This window comes from Sus scrofa, chromosome 4, assembly GCF_000003025.6.
Source record: "Sus scrofa isolate TJ Tabasco breed Duroc chromosome 4, Sscrofa11.1, whole genome shotgun sequence".
NCBI lineage: Eukaryota > Metazoa > Chordata > Mammalia > Artiodactyla > Suidae > Sus > Sus scrofa.
Genome location: NC_010446.5, coordinates 4,631,085 through 4,655,347, shown reverse-complemented (window position 1 = coordinate 4,655,347; position 24,263 = coordinate 4,631,085). Strand labels below are relative to the sequence as shown.

Here is a 24,263-nt window from a genome sequence, read left to right as displayed (position 1 = left end):
CCTCCCTTCCTGCTGCGTTTTCCTGTTTGTGTTTTTTAGCTCAATGAATTGTATTACATTTATAGTTGTACAAGGATCGTCAGAACCCAATTTTATAGCATTTCCTTCTGCTTTTTACATCAAAGTCAGGAGAAGAAGGAGAAGGATGGAGGGGGAGGGGAGGAGGAGACGGAGGCGGGAGAAGGAGCAGAAGATGGGGGAGGAGGAGGAAGAGGAGGAAGAAGGGGGAGGAGAAGGGGTGGGGGAAGGGAGGGAGGGGGAGGGGAGGAAGGACAAAGAGGGCGAGCAAGACGAAGAAAGAGGAGAGAAAAGCAAAGGAAACAAGAAAGCCAAAAAAGGTGGCTCACCTGTGTGTCTGTCCTTGAGGGCAGTTTTACACATTTCGATCCTGGCTGAATGAAAGGGCACGTAGCGGTCTTGGGGAGAAGCAACCAGCACGACGTTTTTAAAATACTGCAGACCTGCAAGAAGCCAGTGGGTGTTTTATCACCCGGGTGGTTTCGACGCACAGCTCTGCTCGGCACACATTTCCCCACCTCGCCCCGGAGAGAGGAAAGGGGAGACAACCCCAGACACACTAGTGCGGTCACTGCATGCGGCCCTCCTGGTCTGGAGGAGCTTCTAGTCTGGGAGCTGGAAGAGGATTTGCCTGTCAGAGGGAAGGTGATGGTTTTGTCCTCAGCAGCCGAGGATGCTAAGGAGACACGGGGCTCACTACTTTCCACCGTGAGAGATAAGCAACACTTAAGTAACAAAAAAGCTGAGAGTTCCCTGGCGGCTCAGTGGGTTAAGGCGTCGTCACTGCTGTGGCTGGTGTGACTGCTATGGCATGGGTTCGATCCTGCATGCCACAAGAGTGGCCAAAAAAAAAAAAAAAAAAGCCCTTCTGGAGTTCCCATGGTGGCCTAGCGGTAACAAGCCTGACTAGTATCCATGAGGCCGCAGGTTCCATCCCTGGCCCAGCTCAGTGGGTTAAGGATGTGACGTTGCCGTGAGTGGTTGTGTAGGTCTCAGATGCAGCTCGGATCTGGTGTGGTTGTGGCTGTGGTGTAGGCCGGCCACTGCAGCTCTGCTTTGACCCCTCGTCTGGGAATTTCCATATGCCTCGGGTGTGGCCCTAAAAAGACTGAAAAAAAAAAAAAGGCTCTTTTATACCGAGGAGCCCACAAGGAAGTAAGCTGAGCGCTTTGCTCCTCTTCTCAACCCCATGGCTTCTGTCACTGCAGCCCTGGTCATGTCACCAGAACCTGTCTCCCTGAGTGCAGTCTCACCTCCCTGGCATCAGTGTCGTGCACCAAGGCAGAGGGACCTGCCAAATTAAGCATCACAGCCTCTTCCTTCAGTTCCTGGAGCCCGTCACGGATCTCCAGGCGCTGTGGACACCCAGGTCCTCCATCAGACCGGACCACCCTTAGCCTGGTGCCCCTGCAGGGGTCGCACAAGTGTCTTCTCGCCCGGGACCACACGCTGGGGACCGGCCAGCCTTGGTGATGCCAGATACAGGGCAAGGGGCACATAAAGACCAGCCCTTAACCTCTTTCTGGGGAACTCTGTGCAGCCACGCCATCCCCCAAGCTCCCGATGGTTGGGGACCGCCAGGCTCTCTGGGGTGACCCCACCTCACCTGCTCTGCTCCCCTCACCTCCCCGTGGGGGACACCACCCTGCGGGCTCAATGGAGCCCAGAGACACAAGCGGGTAGGGGAACCAAGGTCTCCATCAGCCCAGGGCTCTGCCAGACTCACATTCAGGGAGGCAGAGATTTCATCAGAGTTGGTGGAAGACGTGGACCACGGGGCTGACCGGGGCCAGGCCAGCTCGCTCAGCAGGACTGAGCAGGACAGCAGGTCAGGCTCTCTGCCCCCTTGGTGGACATGAGGTCACTGCTGTGCTCCCCTCACTCCCAGGACAGGGAACGCCTGCGTGTGCTTCCTTTACGGAGCATGGGGAAGGGGGCTCTCAGAGCTGCCGGGCGACCCTCTGCCCCATCAACAGCAACAGCATCTCCCTGCCCTGTCCGGAGGCAGCTCTGCCCCGGGGTGGAGGAGCCGGGAGGTGGCACAGACCTGGGGCCTCCAAAGCTTGGTGGGAACGGGGCGGGGGGGCTGCAGGTCTGCTCTAGGGACGACACGGCACACGCCCGGCGCCCCGAGGGGAGGTGGCCCGGGAGCAGCTGGGATCTCAGGCAGCCGCTGGCCGCTCGGCGAGTGGAGGAGGCTGTGACACTGCACATACCGCCCGAGCAGCCCCTTCTACGAGTGAGGTCCCGTAGCGGGGAGACTAATTCGGGTCTCGGGCACTGGATCTCCGGCCCGCTCGCACCCCTGCCTCGGGGCTGCAAAGGAAGCCACTCACCTGTTTTTTGGCTTAGTTGGTAGAGGAAACATTTGCGCAGATCAGCATTATCCCTGAAGGTCAGCTGCAAGAGGGACCCGGATTTCTTCAGTTTCTGCATGAGCCACAAGCCTAGGACGACAAAAACACACGTACAGATAGGCGTGCGTGCGTGCTTATACACATGCATATATCCACACACACACACACAGATGTACGTGTCGCAAGTGGACATGTCTACAGACAAGCATCTATACGTATATACACGTATGTGTGTGTTTTAGACATGTTTCCAGACAGGCATGTATGTAGATACAAACACACACACACATATATTTATATACCATACACGTATCCAGACCCCTACACAAACAAAATACATTTACTCCTTAGCCTCATTTTACAAAAAAAGCAACCAAGTAGCATAGAGATTAAATGTCGTGGTCAGCGTCTTCCTCGAGTCTCTGGGTTAGAACGTAACCAGAGGTGTGTCATGAAAAGACATGATTCAAAGCCCACTGCTGTGGACCGAACGTGTGTCCCCAAGATCGCTGTGTGGAAAACTAAAGCCGTGCATGTGAGGGTACTTGAAGGTGGGGCCTTTGGGGGGGATTAGGTCATAAGGGGGGAGCCCTCTCGAGTGGCATTAGCGCCCTTGTAGAGGGGACGTGGAAGGGGCTCCCTCCCCTCCCTGCCGTGTGGATACAGTGTGAAGACAGCCATCTGTGAGCTGGGAGGAGAGGCCTCACCAGAGGACCCCACATCTGCCAGGGCTTTGACCCTGGGCTCTCCAGCCTCCAGAAGGGTGAGAAATAGATGTCTGTTGTTTATCCGGCCCCTGGTCTATGGCAGTTGCTCCACAGCTTGGGCGGACTGAGATGCCCACGCTCCCTCCCACACACCCTTCATCTCCTCGTCTTCTCCAGCCGGAGCCCCAGGGCATCAGCTGTTTATTCACAAAAAGCTGAAGAGACCTTGGCAGACAGCTCATCCCATCTCAACAGGCTCCCAAACAAAAGAGCATCCGTCTGAGCCTGGATCTCCTTCCTCCATCTCCTGCTTCGAAGAGGCTCCAGAGCCACAAGCTTCCATCGGGAACGGCACCTGTCTCTGGTCCATCTCCCCTCGGCCCCGCGTGGGCTCTGAGGGCTGACGGGCTGGGGAACGCCTTACCTGTACTGACCAGGGTACTGTTGTTGTACAGCGTCCCCAGGTGAGGCCCGGACAGCGACAGGAAGGTGTGGAGTTTGTTCAGATAGTACCGGAAGCGAGGCCGCGTGAGGACCGACCGGATGATGATGTTGCCCAGGGAGTGGCCGATGAAGCTGTTGAGAGACGGAGGTGGCCCGTGTGAGGGACCCTCGGAGGCCAGCTGCCGGCCAGGAAAGTGCTGTACAGGCAGCTCAGGGGCTGAGCCGACATCCTCCAGCTCCCACGGGATTCAGGAGAACTGGCAGAGGGGGTCTCCACCAGGTTTCTGAATGAACACTGCCCCGCGAAGCCTGAGATGGGGCTTTGCTGAAGGGGAGTTCTGTGCCCAGTGAGGTCAGGGCAAGTGTGGGCATCTTCCCAGCTTCGTGTTAGAGCAGCCCCACCCCCACCTGGGTCTCTATGGCTCCCTCGGGGCCTCTGGGGGTCCCTTTCTGGCATGCACTTCTGATCGTTGAACCCTCCTGGTCACTTCAGGGTCATGTCCCAGCTCCTCAGCAGGGCTGGTGAGGCCACCCTAAGCTGACTTCCGCCTGCCTCTCAATTTGACTTCTCCCTCATTCACCCAGAACAGAGCAGCTGAGCTGCCGCTCTCAGCCCGCGGTGCAGGCTCTGCTCCGGCCGGACTGCAGCCGGCAGATCCAGGCACCTGACGCATCCTTGCTTTCCAATGAAATAGTTACTTCTCGAAAGCTTATCATACGAGAGGCTCGGCTCCCTCCCGCGTCTGTCTCCCGCGTGTCCTTTCGTTTGTATCTCTAACCTCTGTAGGCCTCTGAATCCTCATTTGTGAAATAAAGAAGTGACCGTTTATCTCCAAGGGCTAAAGGGGACAGGTCCACAGCTGCGAGTGTGAAAAAGACACAAGCTGCTGACCATCCCCCAACCGCTTCCTCACGTCCCTGAGTTCCTAAGAGTGGAAGGACCTACTTAGCACCGACTCAAGGCCTTTTATGGGGCACGTGACCCATCCTCCCAGGGCTGGCCCCACTTAGCAGACGGGGCAACGGAGGCTCAGAGCTGCAGAGCTTGTGAAAGGTGACATGGTGAAATCCGGACACAAGCGTGCAAGGGTTGGAAGAACAAGGACGTAAAACCCAGGGATGTGCGTTTAAGTCCCGTTCTCTTCCTACCAGGGGCACAAGGGGTGTCCCTCGTGCTGTGACAGATGCGTGTGTCACACAACCGCGGTGCTCACTTCTGCTCTGAAACTAAGCCGCTCCCTGAAAGGCCTCAGGTTCACTCATCCCAGGCTGGTATACAGAAGGCATCCTGCCGAGCTGGTACAGAGCAAACCTTTCAAAGGGCAGCCCTCCCCCCAGCATGAACTTTCCTTTTACCTAATTCGCGCTATGGAGAGGTTGTACAGCTGGATGTGCTGGATGATCTCGTCCAGTAACCGGTCCGTCATGGTGTCGAAATCCGCGAACGTGTCCGTCTGGAAGGAGGCAGGGAAACGGGGGTTGGGGGAGGGGGTCGTGCAGGGCCGGGCTCTGGGCACAAGCCCATCTCCCTTGGTGAAACATCGTGGCACATCCTGGGGGTGTGCTCACACCCAGGGCGAGGGCCGTGGATCAGGCTTCAACATCAAGAAAAGAAGCCCAGAGAGTTCCCGCTGTGGCGCAAGGGGTTAAAGACCTGACTACAGCCACTCGGGTCACTGTGGAGGTGCGGGTTCAATCCCCAGCCTGAACAAGTGGGTTACGGGTCCAGCATTGCTGCACCTGTGGTGTAGGTCGCAGCTGTGTCCTGGACTTGATCCTTGGCCCAGGAACTTCCATATGCCACGGGTGTGGCCATAAAAAAAAGCCAAAAAGAAAAGGAGCCCCAGATTGAGGTGCTAAGAAGAAGCTCAGGGATGCTGAAGAATCCTGAGGTAGAAGGGTGAGAACTAAAGGGAACAGGGGGAGGTGCTGGAGGAGAGCAGGGCGCATGCGTGTCTGCCGCACGCTGGGGCAGGGGGCGCCCAGGCCCACTGCCGTCCCTGCCCCCTCCACGGGGGAGGGGCTAGACTCTGAGCCCCGCCCTCTCCCCCCCCCTCCCGCTCCCCGCACAGACTTTAGTCAGCCACATCCAGAGGCTCTGAGCCGGATCCTAAGGCCGTCTGTGCCTCAGGGAGGCGGGGCAGGGGATACAGGAGCATCAGGGGAGGGGAAGAAGCGTCGCATGTGTGTTCATGTAGCTGCGAGGCACATGCGACATTTCTCCCCCTCCCTTGATGCAAGGTCAGCTGCGGGGGCGGACCTAAGGGAGCCACACGGGCTAGGTTTGTGCAACTTCAGGGACTAACTTTCGGAAGCACAGATGCGACCCACAACGAGGAGATCTTTGCTTATCCGTGGACTCGTCCCACAATGTCACGGGCTGCCCGGAGCTGTGCTGAGCTCCAGCCACAACTGTGAGCAAGAGGGCTTGGGAGCATCCATGGGGTGGGGTGGGGGGAGTCGGGGGTGAAGAGAAGGCCTTTCGGGCTCCTTGTCACCTGCCATTCAATAACCTTTGAGGCGCTAGAGGTCTGAAGCACACAGGTAGATTTCTTAGCGTCCAGAAGCAGCCAGAACCGTGTCTGCAGACCACCCTGCCGCTCACAGGATCTGTGTGCTGGAATGTCCTTCCCAGTCTGAACCTGTGTCCTCCTAAGTCTTCACCGGGGATAACGTGGCCCTGGCATCAGTTTAAAGGCTAGATAAGATGACAGAGACAGACGCGCCTGTGCTCATTATCCCCAGCCCGTCTTTCCTGAGCTGTCTATTATTTTTTCATAAAAAGATTTTTTTAATTAAATTTATTTTTATTAGGGTAGAGTTGATTCACAGTGTTAAATCAATTTCTGCTGTGCCACACAGTCACCCAGTCTCATCTATCTATCTTCTTTTTCTCATATTATTTGTCATTAAGGTCTATCCCAAGAGACTGGATATGTCCCCTGTGCTATCCTACTGACCCGTATATTATTCTTTGAATGCAAATTATTAAATACACAGGAATGGTTATGAGGTCTGGGTTGACCATGATGAGAAAGGCTCGGATGTCAGGAAATCCCAGACCAAGTGTTTTTCACGGGATGTGCTGCACAGCTACCCCCTTAGGAGGTTTCCACCCTTTGAGGAATCATGACAGCATGGGATGGAACAGAATCCTTCTCTTGCGACCACCAGCTGCCCCCAGTTAGGCTACTTCTGTATAGACACAGGTCTACAGTCCTGATGGTACCCAGGCCAGATCCCGCTGCCTCGGGGCTGCATCAGCGGATGTGCACACCCGGAAGGCTTCTCCCCAAAGCATCCCTGAGCGGATTCCCCTGCTAACAGCATCCCCTTGCTGCAGGGAAGCCCTCAGCACCAACGGGAAGCACACACCAGTGAGCACTGTTCACTCACGGCCCTGCTCCCTCCCCACAGTGTCCAGGGCCTCCAGAGTCTCTCCCTCCCTGAGGGCATGGGTTACCCTGGGCACATGCCACAGCGGGGTGTTCCCTGGAAGTTGTTCCTGAAGAGCACGGATAACCGCATCAGGTCAGACTGATGACGGACACCCGGACACGTCTCTGAGCCTCTGTCCCCGGTCTGGGGCGGGCCGGGATCTCCGTCCTCCATAGAACGGTTGTGGAGACTCAGGGAAGCCAGAGGCTCAGCGTGCTGGGCACACAGCTGGTGCCGAAACCATGCTTCTCCCTCTTCCGCACATTCAGAGCCTCACCCTGCAGAGCGCATGGGCGTGTGCACAGCAGGCGTCAAAGAAAAGGCGACAGGACCAACCGCTAAGAGGAGGAATGAGACTGCACCTCACAGGGCTTGCTTCTTGCTTATTCTCTGTATGAGGCCCATCTTCGAGGGGCACAGGACCCTTGGGTTATGAGCCACGCTTGGCCTCAAACACGTGGCCTCATCCGTCTCAAGCCAGTGGTGACGCTCCACCCAGGCCCCCCTCTTGATCACGGAATCCCTTCTATGTTGACACCCCCTGAGGGCTCCAGACCTTGCGGGGACAGAGGCCCCGCGGTTTACCTCTGCCCGTGACAGGATCGGGATGAGCTCCACCGGTTACACAGACACCAGTGACAACTGCATCCCCAGGACCGACCCACAGGTGTCCAATCGTTTATGCCCTGAGCTGTCACCCAACCTGTGACCCATGAGGGTACAGGCCTGGTCACCTGACTCCCCTGTCCCCCCTCACTCCCTGTCCCCCTTCTTTTAATGCAAATTATGAAATAAACAGTAATGGTTATGAGGTCTGGCTTGACCTCCTCCTCCCCAAAGAAAGTGGGCTCTCCAGACCCTCCGAGCACCTGGCCAGTGCTCCCCAGCAAGGTCCCCTCCCATCATTGTGGCCATAAACTCTCGTGGTGACTGTAGGAGGCGCGTCTAAGATATGAGTCGGGGTTCCTTCAGTTCGGATGGTTGGTGGTCATACCTGATTCTTTTCTGACATTAGGAAGTCCAGCTTTCCTCCAGGGAGCCCCAGTTCTATGAAGGTCTTTACCAGCCGCAGGTCTGCACTGTTCCCTGAAAAGGGCAGATAACCCCGCAGACCCAGTTACTCCCTTAAAAGCTGACATCCAAGGAAGTCGTTTCTCGCTCTCCTCCCATTCCCCCCATTTCCCTTTTTTTTTTTTCATTAAGGCAATAATAGAAACGACTAGAATGTGTCCAACCCACCAGCCTCTGTGCTGCCTCTCCCCCTCCCCCCACGGGATTATTCTGGGATCTATAAATAGGTGAAGGCACATCCCCCTCCCCTCCCCGCCCCGACCCATTCTTCCACAACCAATTCTATCTTCCTCAGGGCATTCTGCCAGCAGTGGCCCTCTCAGATAGCTTCCTTAATACAAAGACTATCCATTTCTGCCACTCGCACATGGTCAGCAAGCCCCTCAAACAGGGCCGTCAAGGTGCAGTCATTTACAGTAGGGTCGCCCTCGGGAATCCAGGGCCAGGCAAGTGCCAGCTCCATGGGTACCAGGTGCCAGAGTGGCCATCGGGGCATAGGAACAAGAGCTTAAACACCTAAGCCTGCTGCTCCGAGCAGAGCACAAAGAACACAAAGAACTTGGAAAGTGGGTTTGCTATAAACAGAGGAAGCATCAGTCAGGTGTTGTCAGGCATAAATTTCATGCTGGCCACAGGGTTCAGCTGCAGCCTAATGAATTTTTTACATCTGCTCCTTCAGGGGGTCCCTCTAGAGTTGAAAGTCAGACACTGCTTACATGGGTCTACAACGGACCTACTTAACCACGTGACCACAGTTTCAGCGCGGTTTGGACACTCTAAGTGGTCCGGTTTACTATCAATTTCAGATCGTTCTTTATGAAACGACCAAGCGATTCCAAGGATGGTGAAAACGCCACACAGAATATGGGAGAACTAAAGACACTTGATAGAATCTTCCTGGGATTTAAGGACGACCCAATAGAAAGAAACACCACCTAGGACAGTGGCCAATCAGAGCACATGCCCTAGGATGGTGGCCAATCAGAGCACATGCCCTAGGATGGTGGCCAATCAGAGCACATGCCCTAGGATGGTGGCCAATCAGAGCACATGCCCAGACCTGCAGGGCTAGAGTTATAAAATACTCATACTCTTTTAGAAAATGTTTCTATCTGGTATTAAGTTAGGTTTTATTCATTCTTTTCATTTCTTTTTCTTTTCTTTTTTTTTCTTTTCATTTTTTTAGGGCTCCACCAGTGGCTGATGGAAGTTCCCAGGCTAGGGGTCGAATGGAAGCTGCAGCTGCGGGCCTTCACCATGGCCCCCGCAACGCCAGATCCATGACCCACTGATTGAGGCCAGGGATTGAACCCGCGTCCTCATGGATACTAGTTGGGTTCGTTTCCACTATGCCCCAAGGGGAACTCCTCATTCCTTTCATTTCTGACCATAAAAGTATACACTTTGGTCCTGACGTTCTTATTTAAAGCCACCTAATGATATCTAGGACCTGGCTTTAAATATACATACATATTTATATTTGTTTACATATATAAATATATATATATGTTTTATATATATACCCGCATATACACACACACATACATGTGTGTTTATGTTTAGCATGAGGAGTCTATGTAAGGAATAACCATGGGCCCCTCTCCTCCACCTGCTAATGAGCAAGAAGGAACTTAATGCAAACTTACAACTTTTTCAAAAGATATGATTTGATACGTTTTCAAATTAAGAACCTTTATAAGAAATCTCAGGCTTTTGGCGCAACATGAAGCGTTGTGCCAATCATCATAACCGTTACCCATTCCTTCCATTCTCCGTTGATATAAACATATCCTCCAAAGTGGAATTTGAACAAACGGATCCTAGGGGCCTTGACTAGAGAAATCGCCTTCAAAAGACACCTACGCTTTATTATTGGCCGTCTTTTTGATGACATCACCCAGAAAGGATAACGCTGTGATTGACGGCTCGGTTTTCTGACATAACCTACAAGTGGTCGAACCTGCTCTACTCTATAACATTCCTCTTCTCCCACTTATAGGATGGAAAGAACAACAGACTATGGCTGACCAGATTTCTTATTTTCCCAAAGATACTGAGAGGCTTGTCTCATTTTAACTTAGTATCAGATAAGTAAGAGGTGCATCCTGGGCAGGTGAGGCATGGCGCTAAGCTGTCCACAGAGCCTGTGTTAAAAACACACAGGATGAGCAAAAAAGTCACTCTTTGTCTTTCTTGAAATCCTTCTGATGGGAAGCGTGCCCTCAATTCCTGAATGCCTTTTAAAAGAAATCGTGAGTCCCAAGTTCAAAGGCTTCTGCCAATGGGACGCAGACTTCAGCAAAATTATTTGCCTTATGATAATTTTTAGTACTACTCTTCATGTGTGGCTCGTGTGTGTTGTATTTAATGTGTGGCAGGGATGTAGAATTTTTTTTAATAAACATATTCAAAAGATATGCCCGTATCAATACAGATTTAGAAATCATAGTACAAGGTGTGTGGATGCAGAATAATACGAGGACGGGAATGTGTGAACAGCTGAAACGTGGGGAACGCTGACATCCGTGCAGAGAGAGAAGAGCTTGCTGGAAAGAACCCCCAGCGTGAGAAAGACACAGCGGTGTGAGACGGTCTCTGTCCCCGGAGATGCGAGTGAATTGGTCCAACTGGGAGAGGGCAGAGCACAAAGATAGGGAATGAGCCCAGGGAGGGTCAGACAGAAAGAACGTTCTGTGCTGGGCGTTTTCTGGGCTCGCTAAGATAGGAGTGTGTTTTATTTTCTGAGAGCTATGAAACATGTTTTCAGTAATGGAACAGCATGGCCAGAGCTCGTGAGAGTTGAAGACAATGACTCAGGGCCGTGGATGAAGGGTTGGGTTGGGGAGGTGAGCGTGCTGGCAAAACGTGGAATCAAACCATGGGCTCTGGAGCCTGACAGCTGGCATCTGAATCCTGACCTGTGTGCATGAGCTGTGGGAAGTTACACACGTTCACGTGCTGCTCTCTTACGCAGTGTCCCCGTTTATAAACTCGGGCAGTAACAGCAGCGACTCTGTCGGGCTGTCGTCAGAATCGCAACATGAATATAGTTAAGCGTCCAGGGCGATCCCTGCCCCTGGCGAGTGACACACACACTCTGGTCTCCACTCCCACCACCACCACCACCACCTAGAAAAGGACGATCTACACTGGATCCTCTGACATGTCACCAAACATGTCTGTTGACGTGGGGTCCAGGGAGGTGATGCATCAGCCAGAAGCTGATGCAGAGAATTAAACGCATCTGTCCCGAGAGTGAGGCGGATTGAGGATATTTACAAGAGGGTGTCGTGAACGTGAAACACATCTCCAGTCCCTATCTGATTATTCTAAGAAGGATGTGGAAGTTCCCCTCGGGGCTCAGCAGTTAATAATCCCGACTAGGATCCATGAGGATGCAGGTTCGATCCCTGGCCTCACTCAGTGGGTTAAGGATCCGGTGTCATAGGTGGCAGATGTGGCTCCGATCTGGCATTGCTTTGGCTGTGGGGTAGGCTGGCAGCTGTAGCTCCGATTAGACCCCTGGCCTGGGAACCTCCATATGCTGCAGGTGTGGCCCTAAAAAGCAAAAAAAAAAAAAAAAAAGAAGAAGAAGAAGAATGTGGCCACCGGTTTTGCTATTCATCACCGGTGAAGGCTTTTCCCTCCTCTGACCCTTGTTATGCATTAGATTTATTCATCCCATTCATTCTTTCATTGCATTCATTCATTCCTTTATGTATTTCACCCACTCAGCCTATTTTCTTTTTTTGTGCCAGAGAGATCTTTTCTTGGGGAACGAGGCTGTGCCATTTTCCTAGATTCAGCACACTTGCTATCATTCCATCGTGGCCGAGTGAACAGGTGTCAAGGAGCCCTTGATCTATGTTAATTCGTGAGTACCATAATTTGGTACAGCTCAAAACTTCGGGGAGGAAAACTTCCAGAGCCCATGGTTTGATTCCACGTTTTGCCAGCACGCTCACCTCCCCAACCCAACCCTTCATCCACGGCCCTGAGTACCAAAATTTGGTACAGCTCAAAACTTCGGGGCGGAACTCACCATCCAGGCCATGGACACAGACCACCAGGTGAATCCCATCTTCCAAATTTTCTTCCTCTTCCTCTGGTGGGAAATACGGTATGTCAGAAGCTAGTACAGATAAGTCACTGTACAGAAATCCATCAATCTTCAGCTCTTTTTTAAAGTTTTCTTTGGCCTGATAAAAACTGGAGAATACACTAATTAATCACAAGCCACGCTGTGTGTGCCATGCTGAACAGGAGATGAGCCGAGCTGGGATGCGGGAGTGACGAACAGCTGTAAGGAAGCATCTGCCACGCGGCAAAGGCTGAATCGGAGACCTCGTGGGAGATGCTGGAGAGGGAAGAAGCTTTGTTCTGAACAAGGAGGCAGGAGAGCACCCCAGGAAAACCAATAGCTCTGCTGCCTGGGGTTCTGCAGATCTCCATGTGGTTCCTGCCTGGACTGGAACCTCTAAGAGTCCCTCCAGCTTCAGGAGCCCCACACTCTTTCAGAGATACCCCAGGAGTGAAAGCTCATGACCCTGACCGCCATCTACTTCTCCAGCGTCATCGCTCAGCCTCCAAAAAGCATGCATCCCTCATTGTTCCCTGCGGGGATGACGCCTCTCGTCTTTGCCTCCCTTCCGTGCCTCTGCATCGTCGGGTCTGTGTGTCTGAAAATGCCTTCCCCACCTGGTTATCGTGTTCTTTCCCAGTTATCTGACAAGGAGGTGGTTAAGAGCATGGACTTAGGGGTCAGACCTCCAAGGACAGAATCGCAGCCTCGAACCTTATGAGCTGCGGGCAAACCACTTCACCTCTCTGCAGTGTTTCCGCGTTTGTCAAGGGGGAATAACATCCTTATCAAACTCACAGAGTTGTCTTTGTTCTGTGTATTAAATCATATCATTGATGCAACATGCTCAGAACAGTACTTGAGACAGATCACACAGTGAAACAAACCGTTATCTATTACCAGCCATATCCTCAGCACTACACTGTCACTATCACCGACATGATGCCGCATATTTTCTCTTCGTCATAGGTGTCGTCTCCCAAAAGTTTCTCCTGGCCACCATCTCCGTTCACACTGTCAGCAGCCAAATTAGCTCCTTCCCTTTCTGGCTCAGCTAAGCATGTGCGAACCGTCCCATTTGTTCAACTGCCCTCCTTTGCTTCTGTCATCTCCCCGTCTCCCTGTTAAACCGAGCGTAGATACCAACCAGGACAGTACTGGTCGGGCATTGGGCAGTGCTAGTTAAGCATCACTTCAACTGATGACATGGGCATAGACTAAGCAGTTAAGATTCCATGTACAGTACAGGATCCAAAGTTTACCTGCCCATGCAATTTCTTTTGGGGCTATCAGTCATGGGTAACCGTTTAGCACTTTTTCAACAAGTGCATGAGACGGGGAATTTTGACTAAAGGATTCTATACTATGCGTCATTAAATACATAGTTTACCAGTGAGGGAGTGATATGAATACAAACCCAACACAAGGATAAAGGGGTGGATTCTGCCATTTCAAAAGGAATCACACACTTAAGAACCACACAAAGGGGGCTTAGGAAGAAAACCTGATGAAAGAGCCCTCTTTCCAAAAGTCTTTTAAAGAACTACCCTCTCAAAATGTGCAAAGAAAGAGGTACAATGACACTCATAAGATAGCTGTTCATCATACTGAAAAAAAAAAAAAAAGAAAAACTCTCACATGTCTCTACAGGGTTTTGTTAATATGCAATGGGTCATTATTTACACACCAAAGTGATGGATAACACAACACTAGATCTTTAACCATAGAAAGATGTTTCCAATACAGCAAGTTGGAAACAAATATTAGAGTTTGTGTAGAATTATCTTATTTTTGCATAATAATAATAATACACATAGGTGCACATAGGAAAACGTATGGAACGATTATATGTGAGAGATGGGCTGGTGGATACTTTTTTACGTCCTTCTGTTATTCTACACTTCTGACGTGTGTGATAGGAAGCTATTACTTTAAATCTGAAGATAACCGCTCATCTCAATTTGGACATCGTGCGCATCAAGTTGAGAACGACGCGCGGGCAAATCCGAAAGGCTGTGCCGGGTGAGAAGCCACCGGCCGTCCTACCTGAACATCCGCTCACTGACTTCCTCCTCCAACTTGCCGGAATGGGTGGGAACAACTCCAAAGGACCCCAGAGGTTGATGAGTGATGGGAAACGCAGTCTGTTTGGAAGAGAAGCCGGCCCTGGCCGGGGTCTCCTTGGGCACAGACGAGAAAGGGAGACAGGTGGCAGTGCAAGACACAGATAAGTTGACGACCTCGACCGCTTTCAGGCTGTCGAGGGGGAAGGTCTCTGCAGAGGCCAAGTGTGACATCACGGTGGAAGGGCCTGCCCTGGGCTCCTGGTTCCCCGTACTTTGGGAGTGAAGGGAACGTGACACAGGGGAGCACGCAGGGCCCTCTTCACGTCCATCTTCCGGGAAGGTGCGAGCGCCTCTCCTAAGCACTGTATCCTCCGCAGTGCAAGGTGAGCTGCCTCGCTCACTGGTTGAATCCAGGTCGACCGTGTTGGCAGCTGATGTGCTGCTCACTTCAGGCACCTTATGGTGGGTGAAAGTCTCAGCATCCAAGATGCCGCTGTTGGGAAGAGGACGCTCCCCCACGTTAGCATCTTCAGGCCTGCCCTTCGGGGCCTCCACGGGCGCTCCAGGGAGAGGTTGGTTCTTCGGGTTTTCAAGCGCTAAGATGGGTGGTATTTTTAAACTAAGACCTTTGGTTTCAACACCTGGAGGGTTATCAGTCCTGCCATCAAGACAACAGGGTCCTTGAGGATCGACCTTCTCTTTCCCTTTGGGGGTGTCTATGTAGCCAGGGCCCTGCTGGTGGCTGGCATCTGAAACGACCTCCGCAAGCAAATGGGCAACCCCAGCATCCCGGCTTCCGGAGCCGCCACTCAGCGGAAGGCAGGGGCCCGAGGGATCGCGGCTCTCGCTGTCCTCCGCTGGGGTTTCAGCGAGCCCCCCGCCTGGCTGCGTGGTGTCCGCATCTTCAGCAGACTCCTCCGGGCTGCTGATCTGGGGGGCAGACACGGACTTGGTCAATTTGGTGCGCGCCAGTTCCCGCTCCTCCTCCTCAAAGGGCAAAGAGCTGATGGAGGTGAGAGAGGCCTGGATCCCGCTGGGCAGACTCGTATTGCTCTCCGTGTGTCCGCCCTCCAGGGAGTTCCTGTGGAGGGCGTGTCTTCGGACCAGCTGGTGCAGGACCTCCCGGTCGCCAGGCAGCTCCAGGGCTCGGCTCCGGGCCTCGGACCAGGCCACGGAGCTTGGCTCGCTCTCGATGCCTGAATCGGAGATGACGGAAGAGGATCTCTCGATGGCTCCGGACAGCACTGGCCCTTCCTCCTGCTCCTCTGCGGGGGCGTCCCGTGGGGAAGCCCGCAGGCCCACGGGGTCCCTCAGAGAAGGGTTTAGTGGATCACAGGGCTCCGAGGGCACGAGCCTCAGGCTTAGCAGCACCATCTTACTCCCGGGGTCCGCCCCCTTTCCTAGAGGACTTAACTCACGCAGCGTGGTCTTCTCGGAAGAGGTGGCATTTTGACGACTTCCGCCTCCTCCCCCTTGGCTCAGCTCCGCTCTGTGTAATTCAGAGTTACTCGGCCAGCACCCGCGCTCGTGCGGAGCACCGGTGACCACGGTGGGTTCAGCGCTGCAGGTGTTCTTACTGCTGGATTGCACGTCGATGTAGGTCAGTGCTGGGGCCTGGCCGTCCTCGGGGCCAAGACTGCTTCTGGGCAGGTCCTCATCCGCCAGCAGGTGCCTTCCAACATCAGACCTTTGGCCAGGCCAATGTTCAGCTTCAGGCAATCCTGGCTTGTCCTGGAATTCACCAATGGTCAGATACACCTGAGATTCAGAGCACATGTCCACGTGACTCGGTGTGGGGACATTCTCCTCTGGCTCTGGACACCTAACAAGCTCTTCATCAGAGTTCTTTGGGGGTGGCTTCCTGGTGGGCAGGACCGGGTCTTCTCTCACAGCTGCGTCTCTACTTCCAATATGGTTCTCCTCGCTGTCCTTCAGATTCGTTATTGCAGGACTTGATGCTGGGGCATCAAAATTAGGGTAAACACTCAAATGATGCCCTGCCAAAAGAAAAAGAGGAAGAAAAATTGTTGTAGTTGAAGAAACCACGTTCATGAGTTATCCCAATGCCTGCCTGTGTCATAAAGAATTAGTCTGGACTTTGTTCCTGGGTCCTGGGAGATAATCTCGAAATTCTCAGAATTTCCCAAGTGACATAGGAATGTCGGTTATGCGTGGTGGGTCCTGACAGCTAATGCTACCAGGTGACTCATGGTGAGCCCTTTGATAGTCTAGGCTGAGGAGGCGGCTCAGGACGGGGCCAGAAAGACCAATCATGTGATCAGCTGACCGAGGCTTTGAGTCAGGTGCTCTGAGTACAGGCTCTGCAGACGAGAGGCAGGCTGGGATTGAGTTCAGTCCCGTGGGCCCTGATTTAACCCATCACGCCTACCTTATGAAACCCCAATAAGAACAATAGACTCTTTTTTTTTTCCTTATTTTCCTTTAGGGTAAACTATTATCTCTCTCATTTTCCCCCTGGTCTCTTTTCTCTCCCATTACCCCTCTCGTCCTCCTCCTTTTTCATTCTTTATTCTTTCTTTCTCTTCTAAAGAAATGCATACTTGGGATAAAATAAGAACCTGTACCACGGTTCTCTTGGAAAAACCATCTGCTACGTCATTCAATTTCCATATATGCCAAACCAAAAAAAGGGGGGGACTCTGGTCTTTTATTTCCTTTAAAAAGTTTAGGAATTCCCATCGTGGCACAGCGGAAACGAATCTGACGAGCATCCATGAGGACGCAGTTGGATCCCTGGCCTTGCTCATTGGGTTAAAGGATCTGGTGTTGCCGTGAGCTGTGGTGTAGGTCGCAGACACGGCTCGGATCTGGCGTTGCTGTGGCTGTGGCGTAGGACAGTGGCTATGGCTCCAAATCAACCTCTAGCCTGGGAACCTCCAGGTGGTGTGGGTGCGGCCCTAAAAAGACAAAAAACAAACAAAACAAACAAAGTTTAAATCGTCCATGTGGTTTTTTTTTTGTTTTTTGTTTTTTTGTCTTTTTGCCATTTCTTGGGCCACTCCCGCGGCATATGGAGGTTCCCAGGCTAGGAGTCGAATCGGAGCTGAGCTGCCAGCCTACACCACAGCCACAGCAACGTGGGATCCGAGCCGCGTCTGCGACCCACACCACAGCTCACGGCAACGCCGGATCCTTAACCCACTGAGCAAGGGCAGGGACTGAACCTGCAACCTTATGGTTCCTAGTCGGATTCGTTAACCACTGTGCCACGACGGGAACTCCCGTCCAGGCGGTTTTAAAGAAGCTAAATGAATATAATCGTGAGGAATACCATCATGAGGTAAACCACGGAGATACTTACTTAAAAACTGCGTGGGGCTTTAAGACATCATTATCTCGCACCTTAGATAATTTCTCGCACTGCGTGAAATTTATTTTTTGTGCAGAGATGGTGAAGAATGAGTCTCTTTCTCACCTGGACATGTTCCGCGCACCATGAGAGGCTGAGCAAATGTCCTTTCCTTTGGGGAACTGCCTGCACCCCACAGCAGGTTAGACGAGCCCTGCTACAAATTCCCAGCATCCTTTCTACACACACGGCCCCTCCACACACACGTGTAACACGTCTACCACTATCCTGGGATCCACTGGGGCCTTGCTTATTCCCACTTGAGAGAAGAATTTGTGTTTCAGGAGTGTCTCCATCTCCAAGGCTAGCATCTTGACGACGACACAATGAACGGAGTTTATAACATGAATCGAAACTAGGTCAGAAATGCAGTAAGCAAAGAATCCTGCTCTTGTCAACTCTATTAGTTTAAAAAACAACACACAATTTCAATGGCATTTAGTCCTATACATGGTAGACTGGACATAGCGTATGTGCAAAGCCCTGTCCTGGGCCATGGTTTAGAAAGAGAAAAAGTGGAGATTTGTTATAAGCATGACCTGGTCTCCACCTCTAAGGATTTTCAAAATATTGGGAAACAAACGTGAGTTCATGGCACAACACTGTACATCAACTATAATAAAAAAAAATTTTAAAACAAACAAACAACAAACAAACCCCACATGCGTACAGGATAGCTGGCTGTCCCACCAAAGCAGGGGCGTTGCATCTGGATCATAGGAATTGAGCTTCTTCATCAAAGGAGACAGTGGTCCCCCCCCCCCCCAGGCAGATGGGACAGGGTGGGCAAAGGCCCAGCAGTCCAGCGATAGAGTCTGATCAGACTTCACTTGGGTCCCCTACGGATGGAGCAAGAGGGACCAGAGGAGGTGGGGGAGGGCACGAGGTTAGACAGGTCAAGAGAAGCCCCAGTAGGGCTGAACTCAAGGGCCCCACAGGAATTAGGGACTTCCTACTACAGGTAACAGGTGGGTTGGTGGGTTCTGGAAACCAAACTGAAAAGTTTATCAGCTTTTGATCAGCGACAGGTAAGACAGGACGGGGACAAATGAGGGGTGCCCGGGATCTAATGTGCAGAAAACAGACTTCAACTCAAATACTAATTAATGGTACCAGCTGGCATGCCCTTCTCCTTTCTTTTTTTTTTTTTTTGTCTTTTTGCTATTTCTTTGGGCCGCTCCCGCGGCATATGGAGGTTCCCAGGCTAGGGGTGGAATCAGAGCTGTAGCCACCGGCCTATGCCAGAGCCACAGCAACGCGGGATCCGAGCCGCGTCTGCGACCTACACCACAGCTCACGGCAACGCCGGATCCTTAACCCACTGAGCAGGGGCAGGGATCGAACCCGCAACCTCACGGTTCCTAGTCGGATTCGTTAACCACTGCGCCACGACGGGAACTCCCCTTCTCCTTTCTTTGTGCCAGAGTCACTCCTGAAATTATCCACTGCCCCCTCCCCCAAGTCTATAGGGGAGAAAACACAACCCCTGTTGCCCGCCCCCCCAATAAAAAGATTCAAATCCAGGCACTGTGGCTAATTGTGAAGGCCTTAGGAAAATCACCCAATCACCTTGGGACAGCAGAGCGAGAGGCGGGCAGAAGGGATTATGGATCATATGGACAGAATTTGCACGTTCCTGGAGCACAGCAGGCCTTCCAGCCATGGTGCTAACACAGACCACAAACAAACATTACTGTTTTAATATGGAAACGGGATCCCTTTTCCCACTACACTGCCAGAGGGGAAGCCAAGTCTGATAAACTCACTGCAAGTGATCAAAATGAAGGCCACCAAGCCTTTGAGGAGCAAAGACAACAGTTCTTTATTTGCAAATGCTTTGGTTCTGGGATTAAAGAACCTCCAAGGAACACGGTTAAATTATAAGAAGGTCAAGGACAGCTGTGGGGTTTGAACTCGGACCCACATAGCTGTCCAAGTGGCCTGGGGCGGGGCTGGGTCAGGAGGAGGTCTGCGAGGGGAGCCTTGGGGATTCTCCAGGCTTCCGAGAGCAGCGGCTGTCCTGGGCTTCTTCAAGGGTGATGTGGCCGTAAATGCTGGGGTCCCCACCTTAGCCGAGCCCTACGTCCCAAACATATAACAGAAGTTGCAAAGAGATGCCGGTCATACAATACTGTGTAGATGTGGACGGACCACGCATAGCTTCCAGGAACCTGCCCGGGCAGATGGCCCTAGAAAGACCTTCCTTAACCACATCTTGCTGCTGCGTGAGCCTCTAAGGCTTGGACATGACGGGCACTAGAAGAAGGTGGTCAGGGAGCCCCGGAAAGACTGAGGCTGACTTTCCAGCTACTGCTGCAGGCTGGATGGGGATCAGCTGAAGTGCAGCTGGTTCAGAAAACATAAAGGCAGGCGATCCCAGAGCACGCATGAGCAGGGAACTGAAATCTATAGCCACTCAAGTATCTCTTAATACGTATGTTTTAGAAAAAAAAAAGTGGATGAGCTCCAGCAAAATCTAGTAATGATAATATGAGGGGATCTAGTAACAGGTGCTTATTTTAGATCTTCTCTAACTATTGAAATTTTCTATGGCTTAATCCTATAACAAAGATCTATCTATATCTATCTATCCACATATGTGTGTGTGTATCTATGGACCTCCATAAACATACATAGATGCATGCATGGCGCATGTGTGTGCATGAGCACACACACACACAGAGTCTCAATCTGATGTTCTGACCTCATTTTGAGCTCATCTGACTGATGGTTTGAGCTCACTTTGACCTGCTGGGTTGGCTGCCGTCTTCGCAGCTGGTACACCTCCAAGCTGTCATACACAGCGCTGACACTAGATGTCAGGGTACAACTGAAAACCAAATTACATCTTTTGTTGGCAAGGTGGCACTGTCCTTGGAAACTCAGATCGCACAAACTCTGAAATTTAAGTGGCCCATCATTTAAATGATGGGCACCCCAATATAATGGTTTAAAACCATTTGCCAAGAGATGCCAAGCAGATGTGGGCTTGGGCGTTGGGGTGAGTTGGCTTTGAATGCAGGCGTTCACGAGCTGCGTCATCTTTGATCAATTCACATCCTCTTTGCGCTTCAGTTTTCCTCTATTAAACAGGGCTCCTGAGGTTGTTTATAGGATCAGAGAGATAATGTCCATAAAACCTCCAGCATAGGGGTTGGCATTTTTCTTTTCCTTTAAGGGATCCTGGGTCTGTTTCAGCTCTGTCATCTCTAAGGGCTGATTGGGTTTCCATAAGCAGGGCTGCACATGGGAGAGGGAGCTGGGAATCTGGTAAAATTCACTGCAGGCCCAGTTTACACTCCAGTCCCCTCCAGTTGTTGGATCCGTTCATTAATGAACTCTGCAAAACTCTGTTTATTAATCGCGCCAGCAAAATAGATCTCTCTCTCTCACACACACACACACAGACACACACATCAGCTCTTCCCCCTGAACTGAGCTGTTCATCCATTAATCCAGATATTTAGGCAGCTCACTTTCTCTCACTTTTTGGTCCTTGCATTCGGTGGGCGCTGCATAGGAATCTAAATCGAATGCCTTAAGGTTCAACTGGAAAGGACTTCATATTTGAATTGCACATTCGAGATAAGAAAGGACCGCTCTTTGACTCTCAGGGGACTCTGGGGAGGGGGAGAATTGGGTTCCCATTTTACAGGTGAAAACATGAAGCATGAATTACAGTGCCACCCAGGAGACCAAAAGGGAGCCTTTACTATAATGGTCCTTTGGTTACGTTGGTTCATCAATTGGTTACACTGGTTTGTCAATTCCCAGCAATGAAGTTATTCCCAAGAACTAGCTTAACCTTGGTTCTTGCTTCTCCTCTACGAACTGACAAAGGACGCCATTCATTTGTTCAGGATGGAAACAGAGCCACTGATGGGAAGCCAGTGGGAAGCCCTACTCTTGAGTCTTTCCAAAACCAAGAAGACACACCTGTGGCAGGGCAGTCCACGTATCTGTCCTCGAAGATGACAGGCAGGGTGCTCCAGTCGCCATCAATGTCCAGGCACTCTGCGGGCAGCGGGGGCATGGTGGTGAGGTACTCCGAATTCCTGATGTCCAGAGACAGCTGGCTGTGGGTCTGTATCCTGGGGAACACAGACCCCGTGAGCATCCAAGGAAGACAAAGATTTCAGACTTGCTGCCCCGCCCCCCTTATCTGGAGACAGCATCCTGAAGACATTCAGCAGACTCACAATCGCCATCCGAGGGTCCCAGCTACCAACCCGCTCCCAGAACCTCAGTGCACTTGGACTCAGAACTGGTCTGGGTGGTGAGGTCAGAGGACATGCACGGTGTGATCAGGCAAAACACCAGGGCATTTATCACGCACCCTTCCTTCCTCGAATGTCATAAATACCATTCTAAGGGAATGTGGACTGAGGGTCTTACGAAATGGCTGGAACTATACATTCGTATTTTAGAGGAAAAACTTCAATGTCCATACACTTGATTTCTATTTCTCCAACCACCCATAATACCACTTAGGGTCTGAATCAGATTTTGTGGCATGTGAATTCAGAACCACCTGACGTTGCTTTCTGTATTGCTTGCGGTGTGGCCAACCAGCATCCTTGATGGGGATATAAATTCCCCCAGTTCAGGAACCATGTGTTCTGGGTCCTCCCGATAGGATTTAAAAATGCCCCATATGCTTCCTCCATGGCCCGAATGATCACTCCACGGGCAGGAATATGATTCCAGAATGTGACATCATCCCTGTTCCTAATTCAAAGGCTGGGCTGGTGGAACATGTTTACCCCTTTCTCAAGTCCCTGCAAAGAAGAAAGTTGCTTTTTCCCTCGTGAAGGGTAAACACTAACATTCCACCATCTCCCTCCACATGCCAACGCAATCGCTCTTGCCCAAGGGAAGAAGATGCCCTTCTCAGGCTGGTGCCTTTGGGAGAATGATTGAGCAAGCTACTCCACGATTGAGTAGCTACTTTCTGTCTGCCTGTCTGTCCCCTCCCCAGCTGCAGTTTTTTTTTAGAGCAGCTCGACCCCAGAAGCCCCCATAGGACAGTTCTGTAGCTGTGAAATCCTGTGCAGACTGGAGCAACTTCTGTCACGCAGCCTAAGTGACAAATGCGATGGAGAGGGACATCGATGCAGAGATGCTAGTTTGCATATGCACACTGAACCTCAAAAGAAATGTGTAAGTTTTATTTTCCTCTTACTTCTCAACTGGATTTTAATCTATGAAAGAAAAAGCAGCAATTTATTCTGTCCTTCAAAGCCATGAAGCTGCTGCAAATTCATCACTCTTTCTTTTCTTTTCTTTTTTTTTCTTTTCAGGGCCACACCTGTGGCATATGGCAGTTCCCAGGCTAGGAGTTGAGTCAGCGCTGCAGCTGCCCGCCTACGCCACAGCCATAGCACCATAGGATCCCAGCCACATCTGCGACGTATGCCCCAGCTTGCAGTAATGCCAGATCCTTAACGGACTGAGCTGGGTCAGGGATTGAACCCACATCCTCATGGATACTATGTTGGTTTCTTAGCCCACTGAGCCACAACAGGAACTCCAAATTCATCGTTCTTTGAAACTTTGAATATGTCAATGGAACTTTCTTACAACCAATTCTGCACTTTTTAGCCATCACCTGAACTTGGAACTTCTGGTCCAATTCGCAGTTAATGAAACAAGTATATGGATTGAATACCGATGTTCATGGGACTGGAAGATAGGCTAGGGCATATACCTAGAAGGCTGAAACTTGATTCTGGACTGAAAGAGTGTCCAGAGTCATGCACAAATCAAGTGGTGAATCAGGTCATGATAATACAGCAGGATAGGTGTCGGGGAGTCAAATTTAAGTTATTTTATGCAGGGAGTTCTCTCCTGCTGGAAAGTGGCCTCTTGAGCATAGGGACATTGTGAACATGACCACATGCCTAAAACAATGCTGATCATGTGTCCAAAAATTAACTACAAATTCTAGGGCACATACACGATGAGTCAGCACTTCACATCTGTTACGATGGCTGTTATTAAAACAAACACAAGGGGCAGTTCCTACTGTGGCTCAGTGGGTTAAGAACCTGACTAGGAGTTCCCGTTGTGGCTCCTCGGCTAGCAAATCCAATTAGCATCCATGAAGACGCGGTTCAATCCCTGGCCTTGCTCAGTGGGTGAAGGATCCAGTGTTGCTGTGAGCTGTGGTGTGGCTTAGGCATGTGGCTACAGCTCCGATTGGACCCCTAGCCTGGAAACCTCCATATGCTGTGGGTGCGGCCCTAAAAAGACAAAAATACCACACACACCCCCCAAAAAAAGAACCTGACTAGTAGCCATGAGGATGCAGGTTCAATCTCTGGCCTCGCTCAGTGGGTTAAGGATCTGGCGCTGCCACAAGTTGTGGTTTAGGTTACAGATGTGGCTTGGATCTGGTGTGGCTATGGCCTCCGATTTGACCCCTAGCCTTGTTGGAACTTCCATAAACAAACAAACAAACAAGGAATTACCGCTTTAGGCCAGCAGGTTAGGGATCTGGCATTGTCTCTGCAGTGGCTCAGGTCAGAGCTGTGGCTTGGATTCAATCCCTGATCCGGAACTTCCATATGCCACAGGGGCGGCCAAAAAAATTTAAAAACAAACACAGGGCAGTGAGGATGTGGATAAGTTGAGACCTTTGTTTCACCACAAAGTAGTACTGCCGCAGAAACCAGTATGGAAGTTCCTCAAAGAATTAAAAACAGAAAGACC

General features: G+C 51.4%; 1 protein-coding gene across 7 annotated transcripts in view; it reads right to left on the bottom strand.

The window, feature by feature from the left end:
• The window catches only part of FAM135B (family with sequence similarity 135 member B), a 289,315-nt gene that overhangs the window by 7,912 nt on the left and 257,140 nt on the right, over positions 1-24,263 (bottom strand). For all 7 annotated transcript variants that reach the window (XM_021088864.1, XM_021088866.1, XM_021088868.1 and 4 more), the window contains 8 exons: positions 21,489-21,643; positions 14,163-16,179; positions 12,078-12,244; positions 7,959-8,050; positions 4,883-4,980; positions 3,507-3,658; positions 2,355-2,465; positions 348-461 (listed from right to left, as the gene is read on the bottom strand). In XM_021088864.1, coding sequence (XP_020944523.1) covers positions 348-461; positions 2,355-2,465; positions 3,507-3,658; positions 4,883-4,980; positions 7,959-8,050; positions 12,078-12,244; positions 14,163-16,179; positions 21,489-21,643 — 2,906 coding nt within the window. The remainder of the gene's footprint in view (positions 1-347; positions 462-2,354; positions 2,466-3,506; positions 3,659-4,882; positions 4,981-7,958; positions 8,051-12,077; positions 12,245-14,162; positions 16,180-21,488; positions 21,644-24,263) is intronic.